Source organism: Pteropus alecto, unplaced genomic scaffold, assembly GCF_000325575.1.
Source record: "Pteropus alecto unplaced genomic scaffold, ASM32557v1 scaffold135, whole genome shotgun sequence".
NCBI classification, from domain to species: Eukaryota; Metazoa; Chordata; class Mammalia; order Chiroptera; family Pteropodidae; genus Pteropus; species Pteropus alecto.
Window position 1 is genome coordinate 620504 of NW_006438076.1, and position 27350 is coordinate 647853.

General features: G+C 45.5%; 1 protein-coding gene across 1 annotated transcript in view; it reads right to left on the minus strand.

Moving 5' to 3' along the window:
- The window catches only part of KCNJ5 (potassium voltage-gated channel subfamily J member 5), a 29059-nt gene extending 5310 nt beyond the window's left edge, over positions 1–23749 (minus strand). Inside the window, exons 1-2 of the mRNA XM_006915187.3 lie at positions 23531–23749; positions 1843–2791 (exon numbers count right to left, since the gene is read on the minus strand). Coding sequence (XP_006915249.1) covers positions 1843–2779 — 937 coding nt within the window. The 5' untranslated portion in view covers positions 2780–2791; positions 23531–23749. The remainder of the gene's footprint in view (positions 1–1842; positions 2792–23530) is intronic.
- Between the last annotated feature and the right edge of the window lie 3601 nt (positions 23750–27350).

Here is a 27350-nt window from a genome sequence, read left to right on the forward strand (position 1 = left end):
GTAGCAAGGGTACCCCAGGTCAGGAGATGGAAGAAGGTCAACCAGACAGGGCAGGTCAACTGCAGGCCATTGACTTTGAAAGAGACCAGATGAAGGAAGCCAGGTGGGTGGGCTCAGCACTTGCTCCCTCTGCTTCACGTGGCAGTGAGGGTGGCCAGGAGAGTGGTAATGCACAGCTTTCCTATTTGCCCCCATGTGTTTGAACTGACCTCTTCTTTGTGGCCTTGGAGTTGAGCTCCTCCCCACAGAAACTCAGCCTGTGCTCTGACCCTGAGCTTGGCACCAAGGGCAGCATGACCTCTGAGCCTCCAGCCCTGCTGGGGGAGGCTTCCAGCATCCTGACTGTCCTGGGCCCCAGGGGCTCCCATTACTGCCACCATATGCTGCTTGGCCAGGCTCCGGCCCAGCAGATGGCCAGGCAGTCCAGCTGCACCAGCCCCTGGAGCCCATTCGCACCCCCAGCCAGGTCCCACTGGCTCCGCATGGGAAGGTCTGTGGCTGTGCTTGTCTGACTCTCCCACCCAGCAACCAGTTTCCTGAAAGGTGAGGAAGGCTTATTTGACCATCTTTGTGACAGGCCCCTAAGATTTAGGGGGCAGTGTGGTGTGGTAGACAAAGCTCTAGATTTGATAGTGAAAGATTCGGGTATGACCACTTCCTGTCTACGTGAAGCTGCCCCATGAAGCCTCCACGTCTGTTAAATGGAACTGAAGCCAGCCCTGTGGTGTTGTTGTAAGAATTAAAAAAACTACATATCATTCCAAGCCTGAGTTAGTTTTCTACAACTGCTCAGTGTAGTGAAAAAAGAGAAAGGGAGATAGAGGAAGGGAATAGGAAGCAGAGTTCAGGTTTCACTGAGGGCTCCTCTCCCCAGGAGGTCTGGCCATTGTTGGGGGTGGACTCTTTGGCTCCTCAGGCTTAGGGCTCCCTGGAGCCCCACACAGAGCTCTGTCATGATTGAGGAATGGTAGAAGGTCTCAGCTACTAGCTGCCTGTTAGAGTCAATAGCTGAGCAGGAGGTACCAGGCTGGCCACGAAGAGGGCATGGCTTGGTCACAACTGGGCTTGGATGCACTGTTTTCTGCATGCCCAGTGTTCCCTGAGCCAGCCTACCACAGGGAAGCTAGGGGCAGGCTGCTCCAGGAAAGTAGGGGTGGGGGGGCGGGGAGGACTAGACGAGCCACTCCCACAGATCTAGGGCATAGGTATCTCTTCAAAAAGAGGATTTTGTGAGTTTGGGAATCCTTGAGTTTGGGAAATGCCGCTTACTCTCCTTTCCTTGTGAAGCAATTCACAACACGTAAGATGCCATCAACTTGTACCATTAAGAAACCAGATCATCTTTGTTCAACCCCATCTTTCCCAAACTTATTTGATCACAAAACTCTTTTTTGGTAGACACCTGCTTCAGGATGGGTGGGAGCAGGTGGTATAGTTTGTTGGAAATGAGTGCTGGCTTTGGGATCCCCCTGCCTTGAGGTGCATCTTGGCTCTACAACTTAGTAGAACTGCTCTTGGGCAAATAACTTGCCTGTCTGTGCCTCTGTTTCTTAATCTGTGATATAAGGAACACTATCTTAGAGGGTGTAGGAGAGCATTAAATGAGATATTTATTATATGTTGAAAGTTTAGAACTATCGCTGGAAGTCGAGGGAGTTCTGTGAACATTATTTGTTGTTATTATTCCATTTTAAATAACAATACTCCTCAGAGCACAGCTTAGGGGGCGGGGTGGTTGACTGTGCCATCTCAAGATTCTCAGACGTGAACGTCCATCGTCTGGAATCCCGGTGGCCTAAGCTCCTGGGCATGGAAAGGGCCAAGGAGGATGCAGTGTCTTACCTGTTGCCTCCACCATCCCTTCAAGAATGACCACAATTTCAAACTCTTCCTGATCCAGCTGGGCCCTCGACATCTCCCAGAAAGGGCTCTTCTCATTGATCTCATGGGAGATGGTGAGTGGCGACACCAGAAAGAGACGGTCATCCCCCGTGTCAAAGCCCACGTTAATGTCCGTTTGGTTCAGGGGGATGAATTCCCCTTCTTTGGTCTGCCGGGACTTGATGAGCTTGGCGCGGATGGAGGCTTCTACGATGTGGGAGTTGCGAAGGTCACCCACCCGGAACATGAGGCAGAGCTTCTCATCCCGCATGGAGATGACCGCGTTGTTGGAAAACATGAGGGTCTCGGCTCTCTTCTTCGGCTGGCTGATCTTGACAAACATGCAGCCCACCATGAAGGCATTGACGATGGAGCCGAGGATGGCCTGGACCAAGAGGAGTATGATCCCCTCTGGGCACTTCTCTGTGATCACCCGAAAGCCGTACCCGATGGTGGTTTCGGTCTCAATGGAGAACAGGAAGGCGGACACGAAGCCACTGAGGTTTTCAACACAGGGAATCCACTCTTGGTCACCGACATGGTCCAGATCACCCCGAATATAAGCAATGAGCCACCAAATGAAACCGAAGAACAGCCAAGTGACGGTGTAGACCATGGTGAAGACAAGCAGGTTGAAGCGCCACTTGAGGTCCACCAGCGTGGTGAAGAGGTCGCTCAGGTACCGGTAGGTCTCCTGGACATTGCCGTGGTGGACGTTGCACTTGCCGCTCTTCTCCATGTAGCGCTGGCGGGGCTTCTTGCCTTCCGCCAGCAGGCGGGTGCGGTCTGTGGCAATGGGGATGTAATCGCGAGCTTGTTTGGGAATCTTCTTAGGGTCCCTGGGAGTGACTCCAATCTCCATATCTTGGTGCATAGCATTCCTAGAATCACCAGCCATAGCTGGGATATGCTGAGTTAAAAAAGACATCATCAGTGAGGTGGACTGTTCTGATTCCCCGAAACATAAGACTTCGAGGGCACTCCTACCTCTGTGCTCTAGCAAAGGCCTCTCATCTAGTGTACAGCGACCGGCCTGGGGAATTCTCAAGGGCAGGGACCATGTTATCTTCTATTATGGGCTGGTATCCCCTGGTGACTAGTACAGGGTCTAACATATAATGGAAGCTCAATAGGTGTTTGTTGAATGAATAAATGAACAGCTCCTAGGCGTGATATACATTAAGTGTTTAAAGAGTCTAAAGAAATCTGGGAGCAAATTTAAAAATAACAATTTCTACAATTTATCAAATGACTACTATCATCCAGGTAATATACATGGACTGTCATTTGCATCCACCACAATAACCCATCAGAATTAGATCTTGTAATCGCCATCATATAAATGCTATGCCATTTGCTTATGTGTCATCTTAATTTCTAATAGTCTCAAAAAAAAAACTGTAAGCTCCACAAGGGCATAATTTTGTGTCTGTTTTGTTCCCTAATACATTCTAGCACCCAGATCATAGCCTGGCACATTCTAGGTACTCAAAAAGTATTCACTGAATAAATAGATAAATAAATAAGAAAACACCCCAAAGAGGTTAAGTGACACCTGGACCACCAAACAAGTACGTGGCACAATCGATATTTGGATTTTTGCTCCTTGGGCCCAAAGCCTGTGCTCTTTTCTTTATATGATCACTCTGTCTCCCTTCTTTTTATCTGAGATCTTAGTAACAGACAGTAATGACAAGGCAGTATGTATCTGATTCACCAGTTATTCACTCATCTATCTGAGAGGGGAGTCCGTGTCTGTCTGAGCACTTACTAATATGACAAATTGCTGGTAGACCCGCCATTACAAACTTTCTTACAGCAATTCGCTGCCCTCTAAGAAACCGGTGTGAACATGAGTATTAATGCTCCAAGATTTTCAAAAGGCTGCAAACTTATACGTGGAATCTAAAAATAAAATCACTTTTATAGATATAGAGAACAGATTGGTGGTTGCCGGAGGGGGCGAGGGGAGGAGGGATAGAGGGTACGAGGTGAGGGGGTGAGTGAAATGGGCGAAGGGGTCAAAAGATACAAACTTCCAGTTATAAGTCCTGAGGATCTAATGTACAGCATGGTGACTATAGTTAATAATCCTGCACTTTATACTTGAAAGTTGCTAAGAGAGTGGATCTTGAAAGTTCTCATCACAAGAAAAAATAGTGTAACTTTGTGTGGTGATGGCTGGTAACTAAACTTATCGTGGTGATCATTTTGTAATATAAACATATATCAAATCATTATCTCATATACCTCTAATACAATGTTATCTGTCAATTCTATCTCAATAAAAATTTTTTAAAAATCTGTAAAATGTTTTTGGAGTATATGCCACACTAAAGAAACACCCAGAAACCTGTAATACTCTATTTTTCCGATATTCTGTTCATACCCATTTAAAAATGCTTTAAGACACTAATGAGGCTAAGAAAGACCATGAGAATCTCTGCAGCTAATAATAGCAGCTTAAATTTCTGAGCATTCATGAGCCAGGCACTGTGCTAGGAAATTTATTTCTATTAGCTCCTTTATAATCTGCATAACAAAGCTATTAGACGAATATTGTTATTATCCCTCCAATCTTTGGACCAAGAAAATGATGCTCAGGAAGTTAAGTGGCTGAGTTAGGTTTGGATCCTGGTTTATCTGGCTTCAGCCTGAGGGCTCACAGCACCCACTGTACACTGGCCTGCAGACTGGATGTTTTATGGTTCATGCTTAGACTGATGAGCTGCTCCCTCCAGAAAGTGCTATGAGTTTCTGATCCTGAGAGAAGTCACTTCCAGGGATATTATCATTCAGCACTTCTTCATCAGCATATGCAAGCTTGTCTTGGTTTCTTAGGTTCTCACCTTTCCTGGAAACTGTTTCTGTGATAGAACAACCTGGATGAGTGTTCTATAAACCATCAAACCAACTGCCTCATTGACTACATGAGAAAGCTTTCACCCACCATAGAAAGTCAGATGATGCTGGCAGACCTTTTCCTCTTCTGCCTGGATGGGTGCAGCAATTTCAAGGTAACCTTTAAAATGTTACATTGAAGCCTCATAGGAAGGGCTGTTTGTCTCAGAAATCCATTGCCCATTTCCCACTCTGCACAGGGCCACCTGCTCCCTGCTCCCTGTCACGACAGTTACAAAGATAAATGAGTGAAGAGCTTGGTGTCGCTTTACAGGATCTCAAGCATGATTTGGCTGTACTCCTAGGTAGGAGACTTTTTACTGAAAATTTGATGGAGAATGCCCAGAAATAGTGAGAAATGCTTCGAATCTCAAGGCCCTGTGTGCCCCTGGGGACCTCAGCTGTTGGAAACCCAGACAGGGTCTAAAGGGGTGCTGCCGTGGACTCCTCAGGCCCCTGAGGTCAGGTAGGGCAGGCACAGTGCCCACAAGGCCTTGGCCGGGGTACCTGGGAAAGCACCTTCTCTTGCCCTCAGCTCTTTCGGGAAAACAGCTTTCTGCTGATTTTCTGCACTGTTTCCTTCTTTATTTTTAAACACCCTTTCATATGTTCTTGTAGGAGAAGGCCTTGTGCTGTCCTGGAAACAGAAAAAGGTTTTCTAGGACACCTCAGCCCAGATCAGAAAACTTCGTGTATCCAGTGGATAGGAAAAGGAGGTTTACTTCCCATCTGATATTGGGATATGTTCTCCAAGAGCACTGCAATTGTCTGCAGAAGCAATTCTTTGCTCAACTCAGGTGAGATCTGGATTCCAGCTCAGCTCCCAACAAACTTGTTCTTTAATTCAAAGAGACAGTCCTAACTGCTATAAACCCCATTTCTGCTCGTCCAGCCCTGCGGGCCATTAGGGGAATCCAGGGAAAGAATGTCTGGATACAAACATAAGTATAAGTGTAAACATATACTCAACCACTCTCTTTGAATTGAAATTTAATGCAATATTCCATTAAGCCTATTTTAAAGATGAAGAAAGAAGCCTAAGCATCTAAGTCAAATATGGAAAAACCCCAGTGAGTGATTTGCAGGGCAGATTTGGAGCTATAAGGCTTGGAGTCTCTACTGCTCAGGTTTGTCAAAGAGCAAAAAAAATCTCGGCTTCCAGGGCCATAGGCCCATGAAAAGAATATTTAGGGATGAAGTTGCTTCTTTAGTGAAAATTTCAAGATCCTTTCTACGCATCTATTCAGCAAGCATTAGTCAAGGAACTACTACAGTTCAGCACCTGTCCAAAAAGCTGGGGATAAAGCAGTGAATAGGATGATGCAGATACAGTTTATATTCTAGAACCCCTTTGAACGTAGAGGTCTGTGCAGAACTGCTTGTGGAGAGAGAGGCAAGGAAAAAGGCTTTGACCAGGGCAAGCCAAGTACCATAGCTGTTCTCTGTAGGACCAGGGAAAGGTATTGACTTGAGCAAATCCTGTTAAACCTCATCGAGTCCATCACTGCTCTTCATCTTTCATCCTTTCCGGTGTCCCTGAATGGGAAGCTGTGCCAAGACATGATTAAAACTCTCAGGAAAGACGGAGCTTAAAGTCCAGCAAAATGGTTTAATCTCTTTGATATACAAACACAAGTGGAGAAAGATCAAAAGAGGCAAAATCAAAAGAAGCTGTGTTTTAAATGATACATTAATGAATGTGTATTAAACAGACTTCTGTATTAAGAATTCAACCTCTCTCTCCCAATGAAAAAAATTCTGTGTCATGGAGGTGATCTAGAACAGAGGTCCCCGACATTTTTGGCACCAGGGACCGGTGCTCCTATGAGAATCTAATGCCTGATGATCTGAAGTGGAGCTGGGGTGGTGATGCTAGCGTGCGGAGCAACTGCAGATACAAAGGGAGCTTCCCTCACTGGCCTGCCACTCACCTCCTGCTATGCAGTCTGGTTCCTTACAGGCCACAGACCGGTACTGGTCAGCGGCCTGGGAGTTGGGACCCCTGCTCTAGAAAGTCAAGAGTTATGGATGAAGAAGCTTGATAGGAACTGCACTTGGTGGTCAACCGGGTTTCCTAAAGGGAGCACTGAGCTGAGAGTTTTGTCTTAGACTCAATTTCCCTACTGTAAAAATGGAAATAGCAGACATCCTTAAAGATCTCCTTTTTCTCTTTTATACATTCTGGGTCAAAGTCTTCATTCCTGAGGTTTGGGATATGGGATGAGGTTGGAGGAAGAGCAATGGAGAAGAATATATCAGATCTCATACTGAGATATTTGTATACTATTCTATATAAATCTAGATGGCTGTACTGGTTGTTAAAATATGAAAATATTCCAAACGGGTTGGTAAATAGGCTGCCGCAATGCCCTCAGAGACCAATCAAGTATATACTAGATACAGAAAGGTGGGATTTTAATGCTCACAAGTTTCCTGCTGCCTCTCTCAGGTATACTCTCCCTGTATACTCCTCCAGACTCAGGGACAGGACACTCACTCCCATGAGTAGGTTATGTTATGGCACAGGTGACTTTAAGAAAGGGAGATCACCTGGGGTGAGCCTGACCTAATCGGATAAGCCTTTAAAGTGACTGGGCTTTCCCTGAAGCAGGAGATTTAGAAGCATGAGAAGAATTAGATAAAAGGGAAATTATCCTTTGCTGGCTTTAAAGATGGATGGGGCCACAGAGCATGGAATGTGGGTGACTTCTAAGAGCTGAGAGGAGCCCCTTGCTGACAGCAGCAAGGACACAGGGACCTCAGTCTTACAATCACAAAGAACTAAATCCTGCCACAACCACAGGAGCTTGGAAGAGGCCCTGAATTTCAGAGGAGAAGATGGCTTTCTGACATCTGAATTTTAGCTTTGTGACACCTGAGCAGAGAACACAGCCCTGTCATGGCTGGACTTCCCACCTGTGAGCTTATAAACAGATGTTGTTTTAAGCCATTAAGTTGGTGGTCATTTCCTACAGCAGAAATAAAACATTAATACAGTCTAGAAGGGGGAACCAGGTAATGAATGGATAGGCAGGCGAGTGGACTCTGACATCAGATTGCCTAGATCCTTCTTTTATCTTAAGCCCGGGACTTTTGGGGAAGTTACTTCTTTAAGCCTCAGTTATTTTATTTGCAAAATAGGGATGAGCACTGCTGTGAAGATTAATTGAAAGGTATGTGTACAGTGATTGGGTTATAGAAGCTCTTTTAAGTGGTACTATTGTTATTATTGTTTTCTATCTAGAGGTAGGGTTGGGAGAGGGGAGGAGAGGCCCACCCCAGTGCTTCAAGCAATTCAAGGATGAGGAAGGAGAACCAACAGGTCCCCAGTGTCTACTGTGTGTCATCATGCTTCATGTCATCATCCCTGGCTTCATGTCATTTGCACCTATAAGGGAGGGACTGTCCTCATTTCACAAAGGGGGAAATAAAAAGAGAGCCCGAATAACTTGCTCAAAGTCACACAGCTCATGCTATGGAGCTGAGATCCAAACACAGCTCCAGACTCTGGTAGCTGCACAAGAGAGCACCGTCCTTCATGTTTTACCTCTGTGGAATCCTGGCTGGAACCCCTTGCTCTTTTTCCCCCAAGAAGCTGGGCCTGAAGAACGTTCTAAGGATTTTCTCTTTGGGCTGCCACATTGAGGCAGAGACTGTTTTGGAGCTCAGATCCAGGCGTTTCTCTTGCCCCATGACCTGCTTCCAACAGAACAGCAGAGGTCAGCTCCTGTGCTCCAGGCTTCCTGGGTCTCTGATGTGATCTCGCCCTGACCCTCGGTGGCGGGAGCATGGGCAAGAGGAACTGGGGAGGCGACTGGGGATGGGGAGCCCAGAACGCACGCAACTGGACCAGATCTGCCCTAGAGCACAGCGGGGACAGGGGACCTGGGAGCCTGAGCACTGCGGCCTGGAGCGTGGGATCAGGGTCCCTGGTGTCCTGCCGCGAGCCTGGCTTACCGGGACCCTTTTCTCTCAGCTGCCTGTCCCTGGACAAATGGCCCCCTGTGTTGGAAAGGGCAGCTCTAGCCGCTTTGCTTTTCTTCCTCTAGTCCCAGGACAGCCGCCACCTGGGAGGTGGGGGAAGAAGGGCAGATGCATCGCCTTCTCCAAGCCCTAGAAAGAGCTGAAAGGGGCCAGGAGGGGTCGGCAAGGGGAGAACGAAGCTCTGAATCTCGAGACCAAGTGGGGTGGCCCCGAAGCCTGTGTCTGAGCCCTTCGTTAGCAAGGAGGGGTCAGCCAGGGCTAGTGGCCCCAGCCACCCAGAGCTTGTGCCCAAACCACACTGATGGGGTGGCTCCTCCCAGGGAGCCAGACCTGGTTTCCAAGCTGTCAGCATTACCAACCTTAAAACAACAACAACAACAACAGCAACAACAACAACTCCTCGTTTTAGTGCATTCTGAGCTTTAATGGCAATGAGCTCAGTAGTAATAAATGTTTAAAAACTTGTCAGGTATTTTATTTTAAAACTTCATCTTTTTGCAGCTATTTGTTCTTATCAACTTAGGTGGGAGCCTATTCTTTAATTCCTGAATATTTTATGGTTTTGATTTTTGAACTAGGGTTCAAAAAATATCTAGGCGAGAGTCTGTAAGATATTATATATGAAGAAGGCCCATTGGAAACTGTGACACACAGATTTATTCAGTCAATCAGTAAAACCCTCACGGAACAGTCACTGTACATTTGCATCATGCTGAGCTCTGGGGATGGAAGTGGGTGGAACAGCACTTAGCCAGCCTTCCTGTGCTTTTCGTTCACAGGATCAAATGCAGATTCTGATTCAGTAGGTTCGGGATTTCCAATGTGGATGGAAAAAGGAGCCACATACTAAACCTGACAAGCTCAAAGGAGGCCTGTGTGGTGGACCTTACAAACTCAGAGACGCAAAGTAACTAGTAGAATGGTATGAAGAAAAAAATTCCTAACTAAAAGGGTGTTATGATGAGTAGTCACATCTTAGGCCTGTAGATTCCTTGAGGTAGGTCGATCTTTTCTTTTTTAAAATTTATTCGGGTGACATTGGTTAATAAAATTATATAGGCTTCAAGTGTACAATTCTATAATACATCCTCTGTATATTACGTTGTACATTCACTACCCAGAATCAAATCTTCCATCACCCTATATTTGACTCCTCACTACCTACCTGGTAACCACTATACTGTTGTCTGTGCTATGAGTTTGTAATCATCTCTTTGTCCTGTACATTCAGAGCTTTCAGTTTTATATCCCACATATGAGTGAAATCACATGGTTCTTGACTTTTTCTGTTTGACTTATGTTACTTATCATGATATTCTCAAGATCTAATCTTTACCTTAAGTGAGCTTGTCTATTGTCTTTTCTAAGATAACAGACCTTTGAAATGTCAGCATAATCTTCTTTTCCAGAAACCTCAGGGAACCACCACCCACGCTCGTGAGCTGGAAACCACAGAACCCTTCATTGGTATCTTGTTTCCCACATACCATCTCCGTGTGCTGCGAATGTTAATTATTAACGATCCTGTGGCGACCAATGTAAAGGAAGTATGTGTTTCTCTACTTTGCCTTTTTATCCGATCCCGGAGATTCCCCGCTGTTGCTTTCTCCTGCCCCCTTAATCAACCACCAATGGACTTCATGTAACCCTCCTTAGGGTTCTAATGTATAAAATAAGCTGCAAAACTGCCATTCTTCAGAATATTTTCTCAATCTGTCGAGATTTTGCTTCCTAGCAATTTTCATCAGTTTGGTTCAAATAAACTCATAAAATTTTCTCTACAGATTTGGGTGTTTCTTACATCGAGACCAGAGTCAGCATTTTTTCAAAGAGCTCCCAGTGATGAGGGTGCTGCTGGTGCTCAGTCCAGTCCCCACCCTGGGTGCATATTGTAGTCGGCCGGAAGCTGGATGCCATGCTGAGGCCTGAGGCCAATGTCCCAACCCAGAGAACCTGACCCCAGGTGATTCTGACAGACGGCCTAGACTAAGGACCACAGCAATATTTTCTGCCTTCAAGGAGCTCGTTTATGGCCAGTAACACAAAGGCAACTATCAGTGCAACAGAGGCACCAAGGCGCATTTCTTAATTCTGTTTGGCCATGGTGGGTGAGGAAGAGTCAGGAAAGGCTTGGTGAAGGAGGGTGAAGTGAACCTTCTTAAACTGAGAAACTGGGAGTAGACTCCCCGCCACTGCCCATACTAGTAGCTCATGTATGGAACACCCATTATGTGCCATGTCTATCTGTGCTGGGTGCTTTTTAGGCACTCTCATTAAATATGCAAACAAATCTATTAGGTCTGTCTTAGTACCTCATTTACAGATCACCAAAGCAGAGTGATTTGCTTAAGGCCACTCAGTTTTTAAGTGGCAGGACCAGGTATGTCTAACTCTAAAGCCTCTAAAAGCAGCCACCGCTGCATCTGAAGTTGCTTCTCCTTGGCCCTTGGGTTTGACCAGGTTATCAGTGGTTCTGAGCTTCAGTGGGTTTCATGCTCTGAAAAGCATGGCCCAGGAGCCACAGATGACACATCCTGATCTGTGTTAGGAAACCAGTTTATGATTTACTGCTCTGTGTCCATTGTGCCAGGAGGCACAGCAGAGCTAGGGCCATCTTTTCTTTCCTCCTGCTGGGTCTGTATCCTGCACTCACCCGCCTGCTCTCTTCCAGAGCTACCCCGCCCCTTCCCCGTTCATGCTTACAGCTGCTCCTTGACTTTCTAACTACAGCAATACTTGCTTCCACAGGCCCCTAATTGCTCCAAGTACACAGAGTTTCCACATGTCCCAGCTAATATCTGTGGTTCTGGAATAATCACCGAGTGCCTCATTCACTCTCAGAAATGTCTCTCAACAGTATGGCTCCTTACAAGGTAGAGACCACTAACTAGCGGCCACCAATTTAACTCGTAACAACTCACGGCTGGATTTCCCTCCATCTAAGGTATGTCTGCCTCTGCCAGGAGTGGGGGCAAATACCTTGTCACTCATGAATATTTTAGCTGAGTAGGGTGTGTATGCTGTAGTAACCAGAACCTATGGGGTGCTGAACTCTGCTGCCTACTAAAAGAGATGAGTGGGATCGGTGAATGGAGCTGCTGCTTCTTTCAACACAGACACACTGCAAATGCTTATTGATGAGATATTACTTTTTTCCTATTTTTATTCAAACGTGAGGTCTTCTTACACCTTCATTTTCACATCTTTGATAGAGAAAAAGATTTTAAAACATGTGAGTATCTTTATTTTAGGAAAATAAATTATGTAAACCCACAGTAAATGCAACCAAAACGTGCTCCTGGTTTGGGGACACAATGGGGAGTAGTGGGGACTGAGGTGAGCTGAGCACACATGAAGTCATAACAAGGGCCACTGCTACTCAGCTAGAGTTAAGAAAGCTCTGGCTATGCAAGAATGTGGAGCTAGTACTGCAAGATCCTCCACTGTCTTTTTCCAGAAAAGCTAGAAATGAAGACTTTTAAACATGATTTTTTTTTTCCTAATGTTACCAACTAATTCAACAATTTTTGAAACAGTGAGCTAGCCGAAGAAAATATATCTGTGAGTCAGATTCAGTCTGTCAGCTGCCGATTTATATGCTTCTGGGCTCTTGAGTCGTAGAAAGGCTTTTCCTCGCGTGCACATGTTGGACTGTACTTTGTGTTATGCTGAGCGTGGTGTTAGGAGTCGTGGTAATGTCAATAAACCCTCAAAGCTTTCCTGTTTGCACTAATGGGTCTGCCATGAACACAGCCTGTCAGTCCTCAGTGCAAAGGAAGCCAAGAGGCCAAACTGGGACTCGCACCGTAGCAGAGAGAGGGCTCAAAGGGGCTGCTCCTTCAGTTCCCACCAGCCTGGTTCCCATGGTCCTAATCAGCCCTGTCTCTGTGACCACAGCCTTGTCCCCAACACCCCCCAGTCCCCTCTGTCATACAGGTGGCTGCCATGACCCCCTTGTTCTTACAGCGCTTCTTCTGTTTAGCTGCCTTCTTCAATCACACCCCTAGCAAATGTGCTGCAGAGAACAGAGCCTTGGGTGAGCACTGCAGTCCTTCATTTCACTGCTCAGGGAGGTGGTTCTCAATGAGGAGAGATTTCTGACTATAAATACTTCAAAGAAGATAGAGGGAGCTCCCTCTCCAGAGGAGGGTGAGTTAGGTCACCGCCCGAGTTGTTTCTGGCTCAGATGAAATGGATGCTGAGTACCAATGATTAGGGCATCCTGGAAAGATAGGACTGAGGAGCTCTGCGAGGGCAGTGGAGGTAGACCACGTATGTTGGTTTTTATGCCTAGGATGCTTCTCACTGTCGTGGGCTCATGGGGGCTCAGGGAATGCACACTCTTGTTAGTTCTGCTTCAAGCTGAGTGCCCAGGAAAAAGGATTCTGCCAAGGTCTGCCATAGCGAAGTGAATTTTGGCATCCCTCTCTCTGGAATGCAAAAATGTCTCCTGGCTATGTGAGGGGGAGTGTGTGCCAGGAGCAGGAGGGGCTTTCAATGGAATGTGGAGCCAAGGACAATGTGGATGGAAGAACAGGCTGTGTCAGACAGGACATTTCATCACCCAGATGTCTAGGCACAACGTATTGATTGCTGAGCTGCTAAGGCCTCTGCAAGGGAGCTGCTGGGTAAGGCGGGTGAGGAAGGCTCGAGGGATGCGGGCACTGCTACATCAGACTGCTCAGAATGACTGTCTCTGAGGCATCCCTCCTCAGGCATCCTGGGCCTCCATCCTAGGGCATCTGAGGGCTGCCTCTGTCCCTTGAATCTGGTCCTCAGTGTGGGTGGGATTATAGTTTCGAAAAAAGTCAGGGTGGCAATGTGGATCAGGACTGGGGTTACTCCCAGAGTGACTCTAGTCCCTAGTTTTGACTCGGAGACATCCTGACCAGAGCAAGCTTTTTAGGGAACATTTGTCCATCTGTGCCACTTTCCCTATGTCCATTACACTCTGTTTGCTTTTGTTTTAAACGTATATTCAATATATTTCCTGCAGCAGGTTGTGCTGACTTCTTGTTTTTCTTTGCAGAATAGCCCTGGAAGTGACATTTCTGTGTATGCTACTCTGCACTAGCTGCCTTACATAAGTCAACTCATTAATCATCTCAGCCACACTGTGGAGTGAGTACAATGTGCCCACTACTCAGATAAGGAGACCGAGACTCAGAGAAGGTAGGGAACTGGCCCAAGTTCGCATGGCTAGTGAGCAGCAGAACCTGGCTTTTGAATGACACTGGCCTGACTGCAGAGCCCATACCCTCCCACTCTCCCCACTCAAAGCCCATCAAAGTCCAGAGAATCAAACAGAATGTAAGCGGATTATAATCCTGACTGTTCTGTCCCTGAATTACACATTTCTCCATAGATCTCTACCCTGGATCTCTGTGTAAGAAATGAAATATTCACAGGAATTATAATGTCAGTGAAATATCTGCCATTTTATCAGGAAGATCCTACCAGCCAAATACCAGTATAATACACTTGGCCTCCTAAGCTGAATTGTTACAGGTTAAGAGCAGGTATGAGGAATGAAACAATACCAGTATTATCATTATATGGACTTACTATGTAATAATAATGATACTTTGCATGTCTATGGGGTTCTTTCAGAACTCTTGGATTGGCTCAAGACAATCCTATAATATTAGTTACACTTTATAGTAGGATAGTTGTGGCTTGCCCAGAACACACAAGTGCTGATTAAGTCCCAATGTGATGACATTGTAGACATAGAAACACTGAATGTGAAGTTTTATGTAACGTAAACACTGAGGGATTTAAAGGTAGGTCTAACATGTGGCTGCATAGTGAAGGGGGTCACTCGGTGCCACAGGGGGCACTAGCAGATGTAGCTGGGGCCTTCAGGGCTTGGGCAGCCCAGATGAGGGGAAGATAATGGGCAGCTCATTGGATTGCATTCGTGGAGGATTCTCCACCACAATTCTAAGGAAGTAATCGACCTGGTGCATTATTTTACAGTATCTGGAGGGGAAAATGTACTCTACTAGAAGTGCTGTGGACTAATCACATGCTTACTTTGTCATTAAAGAAACAAAAATGCTAGGAGTTCACGATAAAGATAAAACAATAAAAGTGGAGGATTAAATAGTGTTTCACTTAGGGTTTTTAAAGGAAGACAGAGTTCTTATCTGAAATGGGAGCAGACAAGTCTGGCATTTGTTTATGGAGTTCAAATCTTTGGAGAAAATAATACAGGGACAAAAATAACATTTTGATGGTATTTAAAAGACCCATTTGAGTGTATCTAAATGAGTCCAAATATATTCAGCAATTTTTAAAATGGCAAAATTAGGCCTAATTCAAGGTATGGAATATAGATTTGAAAGGCTTAATCACATGCGAGTGCCTATCAAGCAATTTAACATTTCGTATGTAGCTAATTATTGAGCGGCGTGTCTATGGAGCAAGCTGTAAGCTTGTGACTGAGGTTCTCAACTTGTTTGGCTCTCATGTGCTTAAGATGGAGTATTTCACTTCCCGCTTTGGCAGGCTGCCATGGGCCACTGATGAGGTCCTTACATCTACTCATCTTAATACTCAGCCATGGATTACTGGCCATGGTCCAAATTCACTCCCCAAACCCCCTGTAGAAGATGTATGAAAAATCGTGAATAAAGGGGCATGCAAATCAAATTAATTCATTTTACATTTTTCCCCACATTTGTATCTGTCTATCCAGTATTTTTTCCTTTCTAAGCCTGCTATCTCTTTGCAAGCAAGCAGCACACTTAAAATACATTCTCTTCATTGTAACTCTGCACTGTGAATATGTATTCTGCATTAAATAATAAAGGAGATTAATGATTAAATCAAAATGAAAAACCACTTGTTTCCTCTCTGCAGCCCAAGGGACGAATTTCCTGGGCTGGTGCTAATTTATCAATGATGATTAGGGAATATGATATGGGAATAGTGCAGACAAGACAGTATCGAGATAGCAAGATAATGTGAATATGAAAATACTTATATACAAGTAAAAAAGATGAGATATGATAGAAGGTAAGTGAGCCAGTGAGAAAGGACCAGAGACACAGGGCATAATAGGTAAAATCCTAATAATTGTAGCTAAAACCTATTGGGGGCTTATCGTATACCAGGTTGTATTGTAAATGCTTTACATGTACTAACTTCTTTCATCATTTCAAAAAGGTATGAGGCAAGTTCTGTTTCTCCTATTTTACAGATGAAGAAACTGAAGCACAAGGGATGATGAGCAAACCGCTTGTGTTGTTGATCTGGATCTGAACCCAGGTTGATTGGCTCTAGAGTCACACTCCGAGCTGAAGGAAAAGAAATTCCCCAAACGACCCGATAAACAGGAACAAGACAAATCCGCGGGAGAATGAATGAAGCAGGAAAAGCCAGTGAGGTAAGGGAAGAATAAAGTGAAGAGAATTAGAATAAGGGATTGAGAATGAAAGAAAGTTAAGAAAACAACGGATGAAAAGGAGACAGTGAGTGAAGTGAAGGTGAATGTGGGCATCGACATGCGAGCTGGGGAGAAGCAAAGACACGTCAAAGAACCAGTCAAAGGGGAAAAAGTCATCGAACACGTACAGCCAGACACTTCTCATTTGCCATCTTATTTGCCCTTTTCCATGCCATTTCAAGGTAGGCGTTATTACACCCATTTTATAGAAGGTAAAATGAAGGTCTGAGAAACTAAACTATATGCCCAAGGGCACACAGTTAGTCCATGCAGATCAAAAAGAACTGCTGTTAACTATAAATACCGATGAAAGAAATTAAAGAATAGCTACATAAGTGAAGAAGCAAACTGTGTTTATGGGTGGGATGATGTAATACAGTAAAGATATCACTTCTCCCCAAATTGATATATAGATTTAATGCAATTCCTATCGAAATCCCACACTATTATTTTGTAGATATAGATAAAATTATTCTAAAATTTTTATGGAAAGGCAAAAGAACTAGGATAGGTAAAACAATTATGAAAAAGAATAAAAGGAATAGAATCAGTCCATTTAAAAATGTATTCTATAGCTACAATGGTACTGGCAGGGGGACGGACACATAGATCAATGAAACAGAACAGAGGACCCAGAAATACACCTTCACAGATATGCCCAACTGATTTTTGACAAAAGTACAAAAGAAATTCAGTAAAGAAAGTCTTTTCAACAAATGGTACTAGAGCAATTGGACATCCATAGGCAAAAAAAAAAAAAAAAAAAAATGTGAATCTGGACCCAAGTCTCAGACTTTACACAAAAATTAACTCAGAGAGGATCATGGACTTACATATAAAAGATACAACTATAAAACTTTAAGAAAAAAGTATGGGAAAATCTCTTTGAGACCTAGACCAGGCAAAGAGTTCTTAGACTAGACACCCAAAACCTGATTCATAAAAGAAAACGAAAAACTGGTAAGTTGTACCTCATCAAAATTAAAAACACCTGTTCTGAAAAAGGCCTGTTAAGATGAAAATACAAGCTAGAGTAGTAGATAATATTAGCAAACTACATGTTTGACAAGAGTTAGTATCTAGAATATATAAAGAACTCTCAAAATTCCACAGTTAAACAATCCAATTAGAAAATGGGCAAAAGACATTAAGAAAATCTATGGAGGGCAAATAAGCACTTGAAGAGATCACTAGCCATTAGGAAAATGTAAATTAAAACCACAATGAGATATCACTGCACATCTACCAGAATGGCTAAGATTAAAAATAGTGATAACACCAAATGTTGGCAAGGATGTGGAGAAATTGGATCACTCAAACATTGCTAGTGGGAATATAAAATGGTATAGCTGCTATGAAAAGCGTCTGACAGTTTCTTTAAAAAGCTAAACATGTAACTACCACATGAACCATCAATTGCACTTGGGCACTTATCCCAGAGAAACAAAAACTTATGTTTATGCAAACAAAACAAAACAAAACAAAACAGAACAAAACAAAACAGTACACAAATATATATAGCAGCTTTATTCATAAGAGCTCCAAACTGGAAACAACCCAAATATCCTTTGAGGACTGAATGGTTAAACAAACTGTGGTACATCCACGCTGCGGAATACTACACAGCAATTCACACACATCCACACACACCAACCTGAGTGAATCTCCAGAGAATTATGCTGAGCAAAAAGAATCAATTCCAAAAAATTAGACTGTATTATTCTATTTAATATAACATTCTTAAGCTGACAAAGATAAATATATATACATATATATCAGAATATATATATGTACCATCACTTCTTCATCCATGGACACTTAGGTTGTTTCCATGTCTTGTCCTGGCTATTGTAAATAATGCTGCTGTGAACAGGGCAGTGAAGACATCTCTTTGACATAGTGTTTTTGTTTCCCTTGGGTATATCCTCAGACGTGGAATTGCTGGGTCATATGGTAGTTCTATTTTTAATTTTTCGAGGACCCTCCATACTGTTTTCCATAATGAGTGCATGAATTTACACTCCCACCAACAATGCACATCCTTGCATTTGTTATCTTTTGCCTTTTTGATAGCAGCTATTCTAACAGGTGTGAGGTGATATTTCATTGTGGTTTTCATGATTTGCCTGATGATTAGTGATGTTGGACATCTTTTCATATACCTGTTGGCCAGTCGTATTTCTTCTTTGGAAAAAATGTCTATTCAGGTCCTTTGCCCAATTTTTAATTGAATTCTTTTTTTATTTTTTGCTATCGAGTTGTATGAGTTCTTTATATATTTTAGATATTAACTCCTAATCAGTGTGGTCTGTAAATATTTTTCCCATTCTTTAGGCTGTCTCTTCATTGTTCATTATTTCTTTTTCTGTGGGAAATTTGTTTTATTGTCAACTTTTTATAAGATAATTACAGTTCTGATATTTTACTATAGTTTTATAAGATGTTACCATTCAGAGAAACTGGGTAGAGAATATAAGAGAGCTCTGCATTATTTCTTAAACTATATGTGAACCTATAAATATGTCAAAAGAAAAAGTTTAATAAAAAATAAGAGAATAAATGCAGTAGAAAAGGGATTGAACTAAAGAATCACTAAAGGGTGTTTATGGCTAAGAGAATGAGTGAGAGAAAAAGATAAAAATGGAGGGAAAAAAAGGCCAAACTGAGAAGAAAAAAAGGGGGAGGGGCGAGAAATAAAATATGATTGAGTGTGAGCACTTAAGGGAAGAAATTGGGAAATCCAAACAGATGGAGAAAATGATCAGGGCAGGCTTCCTCAGGGCCTGCTCAGGGCCACGGACGCTGGGCTCTCCAGGCCTGTCCCTTGGACTCCTTACTCTCTTCCACCATCCCCGCAGACCTCCCTATTTTTCAAGCCTCCTTTGAAAGCCTTCCCTGGTTCTCCCTGGCCCTCTCTCTGTCCTCGCATCTCTAGTGGCACTTACCCTGATGGCGTAATGTATTCACAGGCACGCCTACCTTCCCCAGGGGGTCCAGGGAGAGCTCTCCAAGGTAGGGCAAGTAGGGTGTGTCTATGACCCGATATTCTATCGCAGGTTCCTACACAAGGTCTGGCCTATCGTAGGAGCTCTATACGTATTTCTGAAGGAATTTATGAGTAACTTTAAGTTCATCCAATCAAGGGCATTCTCCAAAGTGACTGAGGCCACTTGACTTGGGACTCAGAGGCCTGCATATCCTGACGTCCAGTAGGGTTGCTCTACTATTGCCCCATGTTAGCTGGCTGTCATTGCCTTTGTTTGTAAGGGCCCCTGGGACCTGGGCACCTGTGGGATCTATTGTCCCTACTGGATGGCCAGCTTCCCGGAGCAGAGGCAGCACCTCATCTCTGATGCTTTTATGATCTTCCTCCTGGCCAGGCTTTGAGCATCAAGTGCTCAGTAGCACAATCCTGGGAGGGGAGCAGACTCTGAGGACAAGGTACAGGTTTGTCCCCAGAAAGCACTTCTCTGTTCTTGCTTTTTTTCTCCCTTTACCTTTATGAGCAGCAAGCAATAATGTAGAATGATGGCACTAGGGACTTGAAGGTAGGGAGCTTGAAGTGTGAGAGAAGGCGTAGCAGTGGGCAGCACACCCAGCCCCAAACAACCAAGTCACAGAAGATGAGCGTGAAAGATGGAAAGCTTGTCATGACCTCTCCTCTCCCTCTCCCTCCACTTCCCTTTTCACCCCCAGCCCAGCCTCTGGCCACTATGTGGGTTAACCTTTGGTGACCAGGAAGTGCCGTTGCCACCTGACAAACAGATCAGATTATCCCTGACCTTTGCCTCTCAGCCCACTCTGGTCTGGAACGATAATGGAATTCAACATTTATGCACCAGCCAGGATCTCCAGGGTCATGTGTTAAAGGTTTGGCTCTGACATTTAACTTAACACGGCTATTGGCAAGGGCTGCTGCCAGCCTGGGCTTTGTTGACTAGAATAGCTCATTTATCAGAATGTCAAGGTGGGAGGAACTAGATAAGCTATGCTGTCCTGGCAGGGCCACCACTCTATCCCTCAGCAGCCAGGGTCTCAGAAAAGGGAAGCTGTCCCCTCTGTTTTAAAATAATTCCAAAGAAATCCACTCCACAAGTCTCTTAGAGAAATACATTCAGATATATGTTTTTTCAAAAGTCTCCCTATAATTCATTGCTTTTGAACTCCCATTCTTCTTATGTTGTCTTTAAGAAAAATAAAACAAATTCTTCCAGGGCTGAAACTGGCTTAATAGACATCTGATGATGGGCCCTCTCTTAGAAACACTGTCAGCTCTCAATGGCCTGTCGGACACAGTGAAAAAGGCTCCTTCCAAATACCAAATGGATTCTTGTGCCCGTCCTTCCTCTCTATCATCCTCCCACCCCACAGCCTAAATATTCAATCAGTATTACTCAGAAAATGCAAGCCTTTGCTAACATTCTCCTAAATGGAAAGCATCACCTTGCCCAAATGATCATATTCCAAGATTTTCAAAAACTAATTATTCCTGGTACATGCCAGGTGATCAAATAAATGATTGTTGAACCGATTTCAAAACAAAAAAACAGAAGTAGACATGGTTTTTAAGTATGTGAATACACAGTACACCCTTCGTGGCTTTGACCACAGAAGGCATTGAGAACCAGGTTGTTTTCAGCGCAAGTGAAAAGTGGAGAATGGGCACTCTAGTTGTCTCTTGTCTGCTGTGGGATTAACTTCATCACAGGTGACTAGAGCTGCTTCTGGACAAGAAGCCCAGGCAGACGCTTACAGACAGGCCCAAAGGGACCTTGCTGCGCAGTCTGCCAGGGGCAGCGAGGCTGACAGAGAATGTTTGTGACAGAGTCACAGTGATGTTTCTGCTGGACCCACAGAGGGAAGAGCTCTGCACCACTCAGGATGTGACCGCAGACGCAGGAGGACCCATGTGATTTCATCGCCGGAGAAGGCAGCTAGCTTCCTACAGCCCCTTCTCTGCTCACACTTCCTTCTTCCTCCAGCTGCTCTGCTGGATGGATGGTGCTCACTCATTCCCTGTTTGATGCAGGTGTGCTACTTAATTAAGAAACCACCACCTGTGGGGAATGCCAGCAGTGTACAGTGGCTTTTGGAGAGGACAGGAGAATCTATGTCTGAGTGATTCCCCTTCTTTCGGAGAACTAGAGAATCTAGATCATGGTTTAGGGAGGGTCTACAGCACTGTGCTTTTGTGGAACATGCAGACAAGTTTTCTGTGTGATCCTTCCTCTTCCAGGGGAGGCCCTGGCTCTGTTCTAATAATTTATGCTGTTGTAATAATTTGTTATCGATCTCATAATTAATGAACAGAGCCTGACCAGTAATAAACACTTGCTAAATGCACCGCCCCCACCCGGCCCCACAATTCCTTCAAGGTAAAAGAATGCTTGTTTTTTTCTAGCCTTAGGTTATATGTTTCTGCCCTGTGAAAGCTTCAGAGTGTTTGGGTACAAGATGCTGTAGGGGGTCGGGATGAGATGAGGTAGAGGGAGGAGTAGTGGGCAAAGAAGTGGATGAGAATATTAAAAAATGATCCCATGACATACATTAAATCCCTAACATCACATAGTAAGCAGTCAGTAAGTGACAATTCCTTGACATTATTGCCAAGAAGCACACACCCCATGCTTGAGTATCCCCACTGAAGAAATTTCTTTACACCTCTAGGCAGAGTGATACCATCTCAGGTCAGATCGATTATTTAAGGTCCCAGTCGAGCCGACCAAGCTTTTTGGGTCAGAGCCCAACCAAGGGCCTTTTCTCTCTCAATCCCACATCCCTGGTTCTGCTCCGTTCTTCCTCCAGATTCTAGGAAGCCCCAGCCCCTGTGCTGATGGGATTTACACCTGAATCTGAGGGAAAGGCATGGATTTGGGAAAGTCAGAACTCTCTAAGCTTCAGAGTCATCTATAAAGCGGGTGGAATGACCTCTCCCTCAGGACTGGCGCACAGATTAACTCATATGAACGTGTCCAGCTCAGTACTTGGTTCCATAAATATTAGCTTCTTTTCACTACCTACCTCTCTCCCACATGGAAAAGTGTTCTGTGAAACAGAAAGCCCTATGATGCTTAGCTTAGTGATAAAAAAAAATAAATAAATAATAATAATAATAAATAAAAAGATTCCTTTTGGAGTCAGACCCAGGTGGGAATCTCACTTGTAAGCTGTGTACCTCTAAAAGTTACACAGTCTCGCTAAGCTTCAATTTCTCATCTGCAGACTGAAGATGATAATATCTGTTCCTGACACATTATGTGCCCACTGATCTTCTGGTGTTGCTGGGCTGGTCTTATCTTACTGGAAGTTTGGGGGAGGCCCTGGACCTTTGAGGGCCAGGTGCGATCTGGGGCGGGGGTCCTCAATACCTGGGCTGCAGACCAGTACTCATCCATGGCCTGTTAGGAACTGGGCCACATAGCAGGAGGTGTGCATGGGCAAGTCAGCAAAGCTTCATCCGTATTTGCAGCTGCTCCCCAGCACTAGCATCACCACCTCAGCTCCACCTCAGAGCATCAGGCAATAGATTCTCAGGAGCACCAGTCCCTGGTGCCAAAAAGGTTGGGGGAAGTTGATCTGGGGAGCCTGAACTACATAAGGCACCAGGAGGAGAGCCCTGTTTGAGCAGAGGCACAGACAGGTCTCCAGGGAGATCCCTGGGTTTAGAAAATGGGAATAATGGCCACATCCTTCCCTATTGCCTTTCCCTGTCCTTGCAGTCTTGACCCCTGGCCTTTCTGAACAGTTTGAAAGATGTTTAAAAAGAGATAAGGCGGCATGCAGGAAGTGACAGGGCAGCAAGAGGGCACAAATGGCAAGGCCGTGCATCCAATTTGGCCACACTTAAAAGAAAGCAAGGTTAAGCTGAGGATCTAAGGTTGACAGAGTATGCACTGCCCCACCCTAGCCCTCTACTCCCCTATCTGAAGGCAGAGCCACTTCCCTGGGGAGTGATGCCCCTCTCCTCACTGCCCTGGCCAGTCACACCACTAAGTGGGGCTTTTCGTGGGGAGTGGGGGTAGGGGCAGGAATCCTTTCTCTAGTACCAGAGCAGAGATGTTGACAGCCTAACTAACAGCGCTCGGAAGGCAAAGCTCCCCAAGCCCACGGCAGCCCGCAGGGCTATGGAGATCTCGGATTTCCTGGCTGAACTTTGGACCCGCCCTAAACCCTTCCCAGTCCCCTCCACTCCCAAACACACTGGTTCCTGGTAAAAGCTAGGGGCTGGAAGCCCTGGGAGCCCTGAGAGTGGGTTCTGCCTTCCAGATCTGCTGAGCTGTGGGAGGAATAGAGGAGGAAAAGAAGACAACTTACTTGTTGCAATCGGAGCTTCCAAGTCCCACTGATTCTAACTTCTGGGGTGTCCCTTAGAGGCGGGGCAAGGGGCGCTCAGGGCCCTTGAGGGGATTCTCCAGCCCCAGCCATTACTTGCAGCCTCAGTCTCTGCCTAGAGCCTCTCCCTGATGTGGGTCCTGTGGACAGAGGCTTCTAAGCCATCCTGTCCCTTCCTCGCCAGCCCTCAGTCACTCCCTTCTCCAGGCTTCTCTCTCTGGTGCATGTGTCTAGAAAGCAGATTCCTGGCCCCCTACTCCCACAGAGAATCTCTCAAAGACATAAGCAATGCTTAGCTGCTAGCCAAGTAAACTAAGACATAAAACCTGACCACGGCCCCCTGTCAGCACCTTTCTGGGAGGCAGATCAACAGCTGAGACCCATTTCTGGGCAACAGAACAGCAAGGCCTGAGTCAGCCTCCCTCCTTCTTCCTCCTTCCTCTTCTCTCCCCCCTCTCCCCTTCTCTCTCCACTCCTCTCCTCCTCCCTCCGTCCCCTCCGCCCTCTTCTTTCTCCAGTTCTCCTCACCTTCTGCCCCCACTACAAACGTATCTCTGTGTAACAATGTGTAATAACCGATTTAAAAGGCCACAGGGAAAGGCGGCGGGGATGGGGGAGGGGGCCGGGTTCCCCACGTGATCCGGGGACACCGTCAGTTCTGAATCACTCGGCTCCTGGAAGGTGGAGAGGGAACCCGAGGGGAGGGCGGGTGGCTCTGCGCTCCTGTCTCCAGGCTCGCGCCGCCTCCCGGTGCTCTCGGCAGTTGTGCTGGGTGTGCCTCTGGTCCTGCAGACGCTAATGACGGAGGTCTGTGCGCGCGCGGGTGCAGGTGTGAGCGCCCGCGTGTGCATATGGTTGCGCGCCCGCAGGTGCAGGTGTGAGCGCGCTCTGGTTACGGGGTGCGGTGGAGAAGACCGAAAGAAGGAACTAGGAGGGCAGAAATCTTGGATCAGAGCCTGGGAGGGGCTGCTCAGTCAGTCCGCAGTGCCTTGAGGTGTCAGTTGGTAAAATTTAGTTGTTTCTTGAGCTGAACGGAGCAGGTGGGAGGCCCTTGGGGAAGTTGGGGAAGCCACAGTCTGGGCGCTGCATCCCCACCCGGAGGGCTGCCTCTCCTGTGGGTGGAGTGGGGTTCTGGGGCATCCTGACCCACTGACTGGAGGTGGAGCAGGTCCAGAGACCAGAAACAGGTCTCCTGCTCCGCGGGCTCTCTGCTTACCCCTTGGCGGCCTTCTCCAGCGGAATGTGGCGGGTGTCGGTCGGAATAGCGGGGAAATGCTCCCTCCACTCAAATCTCGGCACAGCGCAGAGGCAGAGCCTGAGCTGAATGCACACCGGCTGGGTGGAGCCATTTTGGATTCCTGCCTGCCTCGAGGGAAGATGATGGCATGCATTTATTCTTTAATTCGAATGGCTTCTAGGAAAGGCAGCTGCAGACGTTAGGTCACAGCCGCTTTAAAAGGCAGGCTGCTGTCTGCAAGGGTGGACGTGCTTCTCTGAGGACGGGTCAGTTAGGAGTGCCCTTCCTAGCTGATGCTGTTACCTAGGGCATCTCTCTGTTGCCCAGACTTTTGGGTTCAACATCCCTGCCCTAGGCCTTGAGTGTATCTTACCCCAGGATGGGGGAAGTTGGAGGGGGTGGTGGTAGGGGATAGGTACACCCGAGACCAATGCCCACTGACTGTAGGCTCCGCCAGGGCAAAGAGTATGACTTTCTTGTTCTCTGCTGTGTCCCCAGCACCTGGCACAGGTGCTCAATGAATATTTATCAAATGAACACTTTCTACAACAAGAAAATGGTTTATTAAATTATAAGAGGACAAATGCTTGTCACTGGGACCAGGATGCACCAAGCCTGTTCTCTCCTGCAAGCACAGAAGCATGACAGTGATGTGGAAGCTTAGCCTCATGACGGCAACCTGGGGGCTTCTCTTGCCAAAGAGATCAGTGTGAATGAGAAAGGGGTGGTGTGCTGAATCGGACAAGCCCAGGGGAGGCCTGCATGGGCGTTACAAACCTAGAGGCCAAAGTAACCACACAAGGTGGTCTGAAGGTAAAAATTCCTAGCTTAAAAGGGGTTATGGTGGGTATTCAGGTCTTAGGCTTGTAGATTCTGTGACCTAGGTGAATCTTTACCCAAGTAAGCCTGTCTATTGTCCTTTTGCATCTAAGATAGCAAACCTTTGAAATGTCAGCCTAATCTTCTTTTCCAGACACCTCAGGGAACAACCACCCATGCTCCTGAGCTGGAGACCACAGAACTCCTCATTGGTATCTCATTCCCCACACACCATCTCTGTGTACTGTAAATGTTAATTATTAATGATTCTGTGGCTACCAATGTAAAGGAAGTATGTGTTTCTTTACTTTGCCTTTTTATCCAATCCCGGAGAAATTCCTTGCTGCTTTCTCTCACCCCCTACCACCAATGGACTTCATGTCACCCTCCTTATGTCTCCTCCTCCTCCTTTGATTCTAATGTATAAAATAAGCTGCAAAACTGCCATTCTCCAGAATATTTTCTCAATCTGTTGAGATTTTGCTTCCCGACAGTTGTTGTCAGTTCGGTTCAGATAAACTCATAAAAATTACTCTACAGGTTTGGGTGTTTCTTATGTCAACGCCAGCATGCACACAGCCCAATGTCCAGGCAACCTCCCCAGGGACAGTGGCAGAGTGGCCCTGCCAGGATTTGCCTCCTAGACCCCCATCCAGTCTCTCTGCAGAGAGGGTGTCAATTATTCAATGTGGCTGCTATTGGCCCTGACTAATCTGTCCCCTTAGGGGATTTAGCCAGTCTCCCTGTGCATCCATTAATGTTGATCTTATGGTTTAACACTCTGAGAAGAAAATTCTTAATTTCTTAATTTCCTAGTTCTTGGGAGAGGCAGTGGCTGTGTAGCTCCGTGGCCCAGATGACACACGTTACATGCATTTCTGAGTCTGTGAGGTGCCCTGTCCTGGGGCGACAGTGACTTTAGATTACACGAAGACTTTGAAATTTCTTCTGCCCTAATTGGGGGAGCCTGGCTGACTTGGAAGCAAAATGTAAGGTGGTCTGGTAAATGCCATTTTGTAAGTTTTTTCACAGTGATGAGACCTTGAACTGGGATATAGAAGACCTCGGTTCAGTTCTTAGCCTAGACATGAAAAATGAGAAATATGGGGGTTCTATTCCTGACTGGGTTTTGCAAATTTAAGTGAGCCTAAATTTTTCCATGCTCAAGTCTCCCAAAGAGCACAGGTGACATTCAAGGGCAGGGGACATAATTGAAGAACTACTCAGGGGGCTTGGAAGATGCTAAGCACGTTCTTCTTTGTCTGCAATTGATGAGGCGGTATTTGAAAGCAACCGAGACTGTGTGCGTTCTCGTGTTAATTAGAGCACAGAACCGCTGCCTCTGTCCACCACCATCTGCTTCTCTTACCTTCCTTCACAGAGCAAGAGATGAATTCACAATTAAGTTTTCTCCTTAGAATATGACACACAGGAAATTATTTTTCTCCTATTTATAGAAATTCCATTTGCATTTATGAGGCCAGTAATGTCTCATAAATATTTTCTGCCAGATAAAATATTAATTAAAAGAGTTTGTAGAGTTAGACTCTGAAGTAAATCCTAACTAAAACTCTTCTAAGACAAATATTTTAAGTATTTTTCTCTCATGTCAGGAGAATTCCTCATACATTAGTTGTGCGTGTTAATAAGCCCATGTACAAACAGCAGATATGAGTCAATTAATAAATATTAATTTGCAACATTTAATGATACAAAAAGGTATGAAAGTGTAACAAATAACTGTGA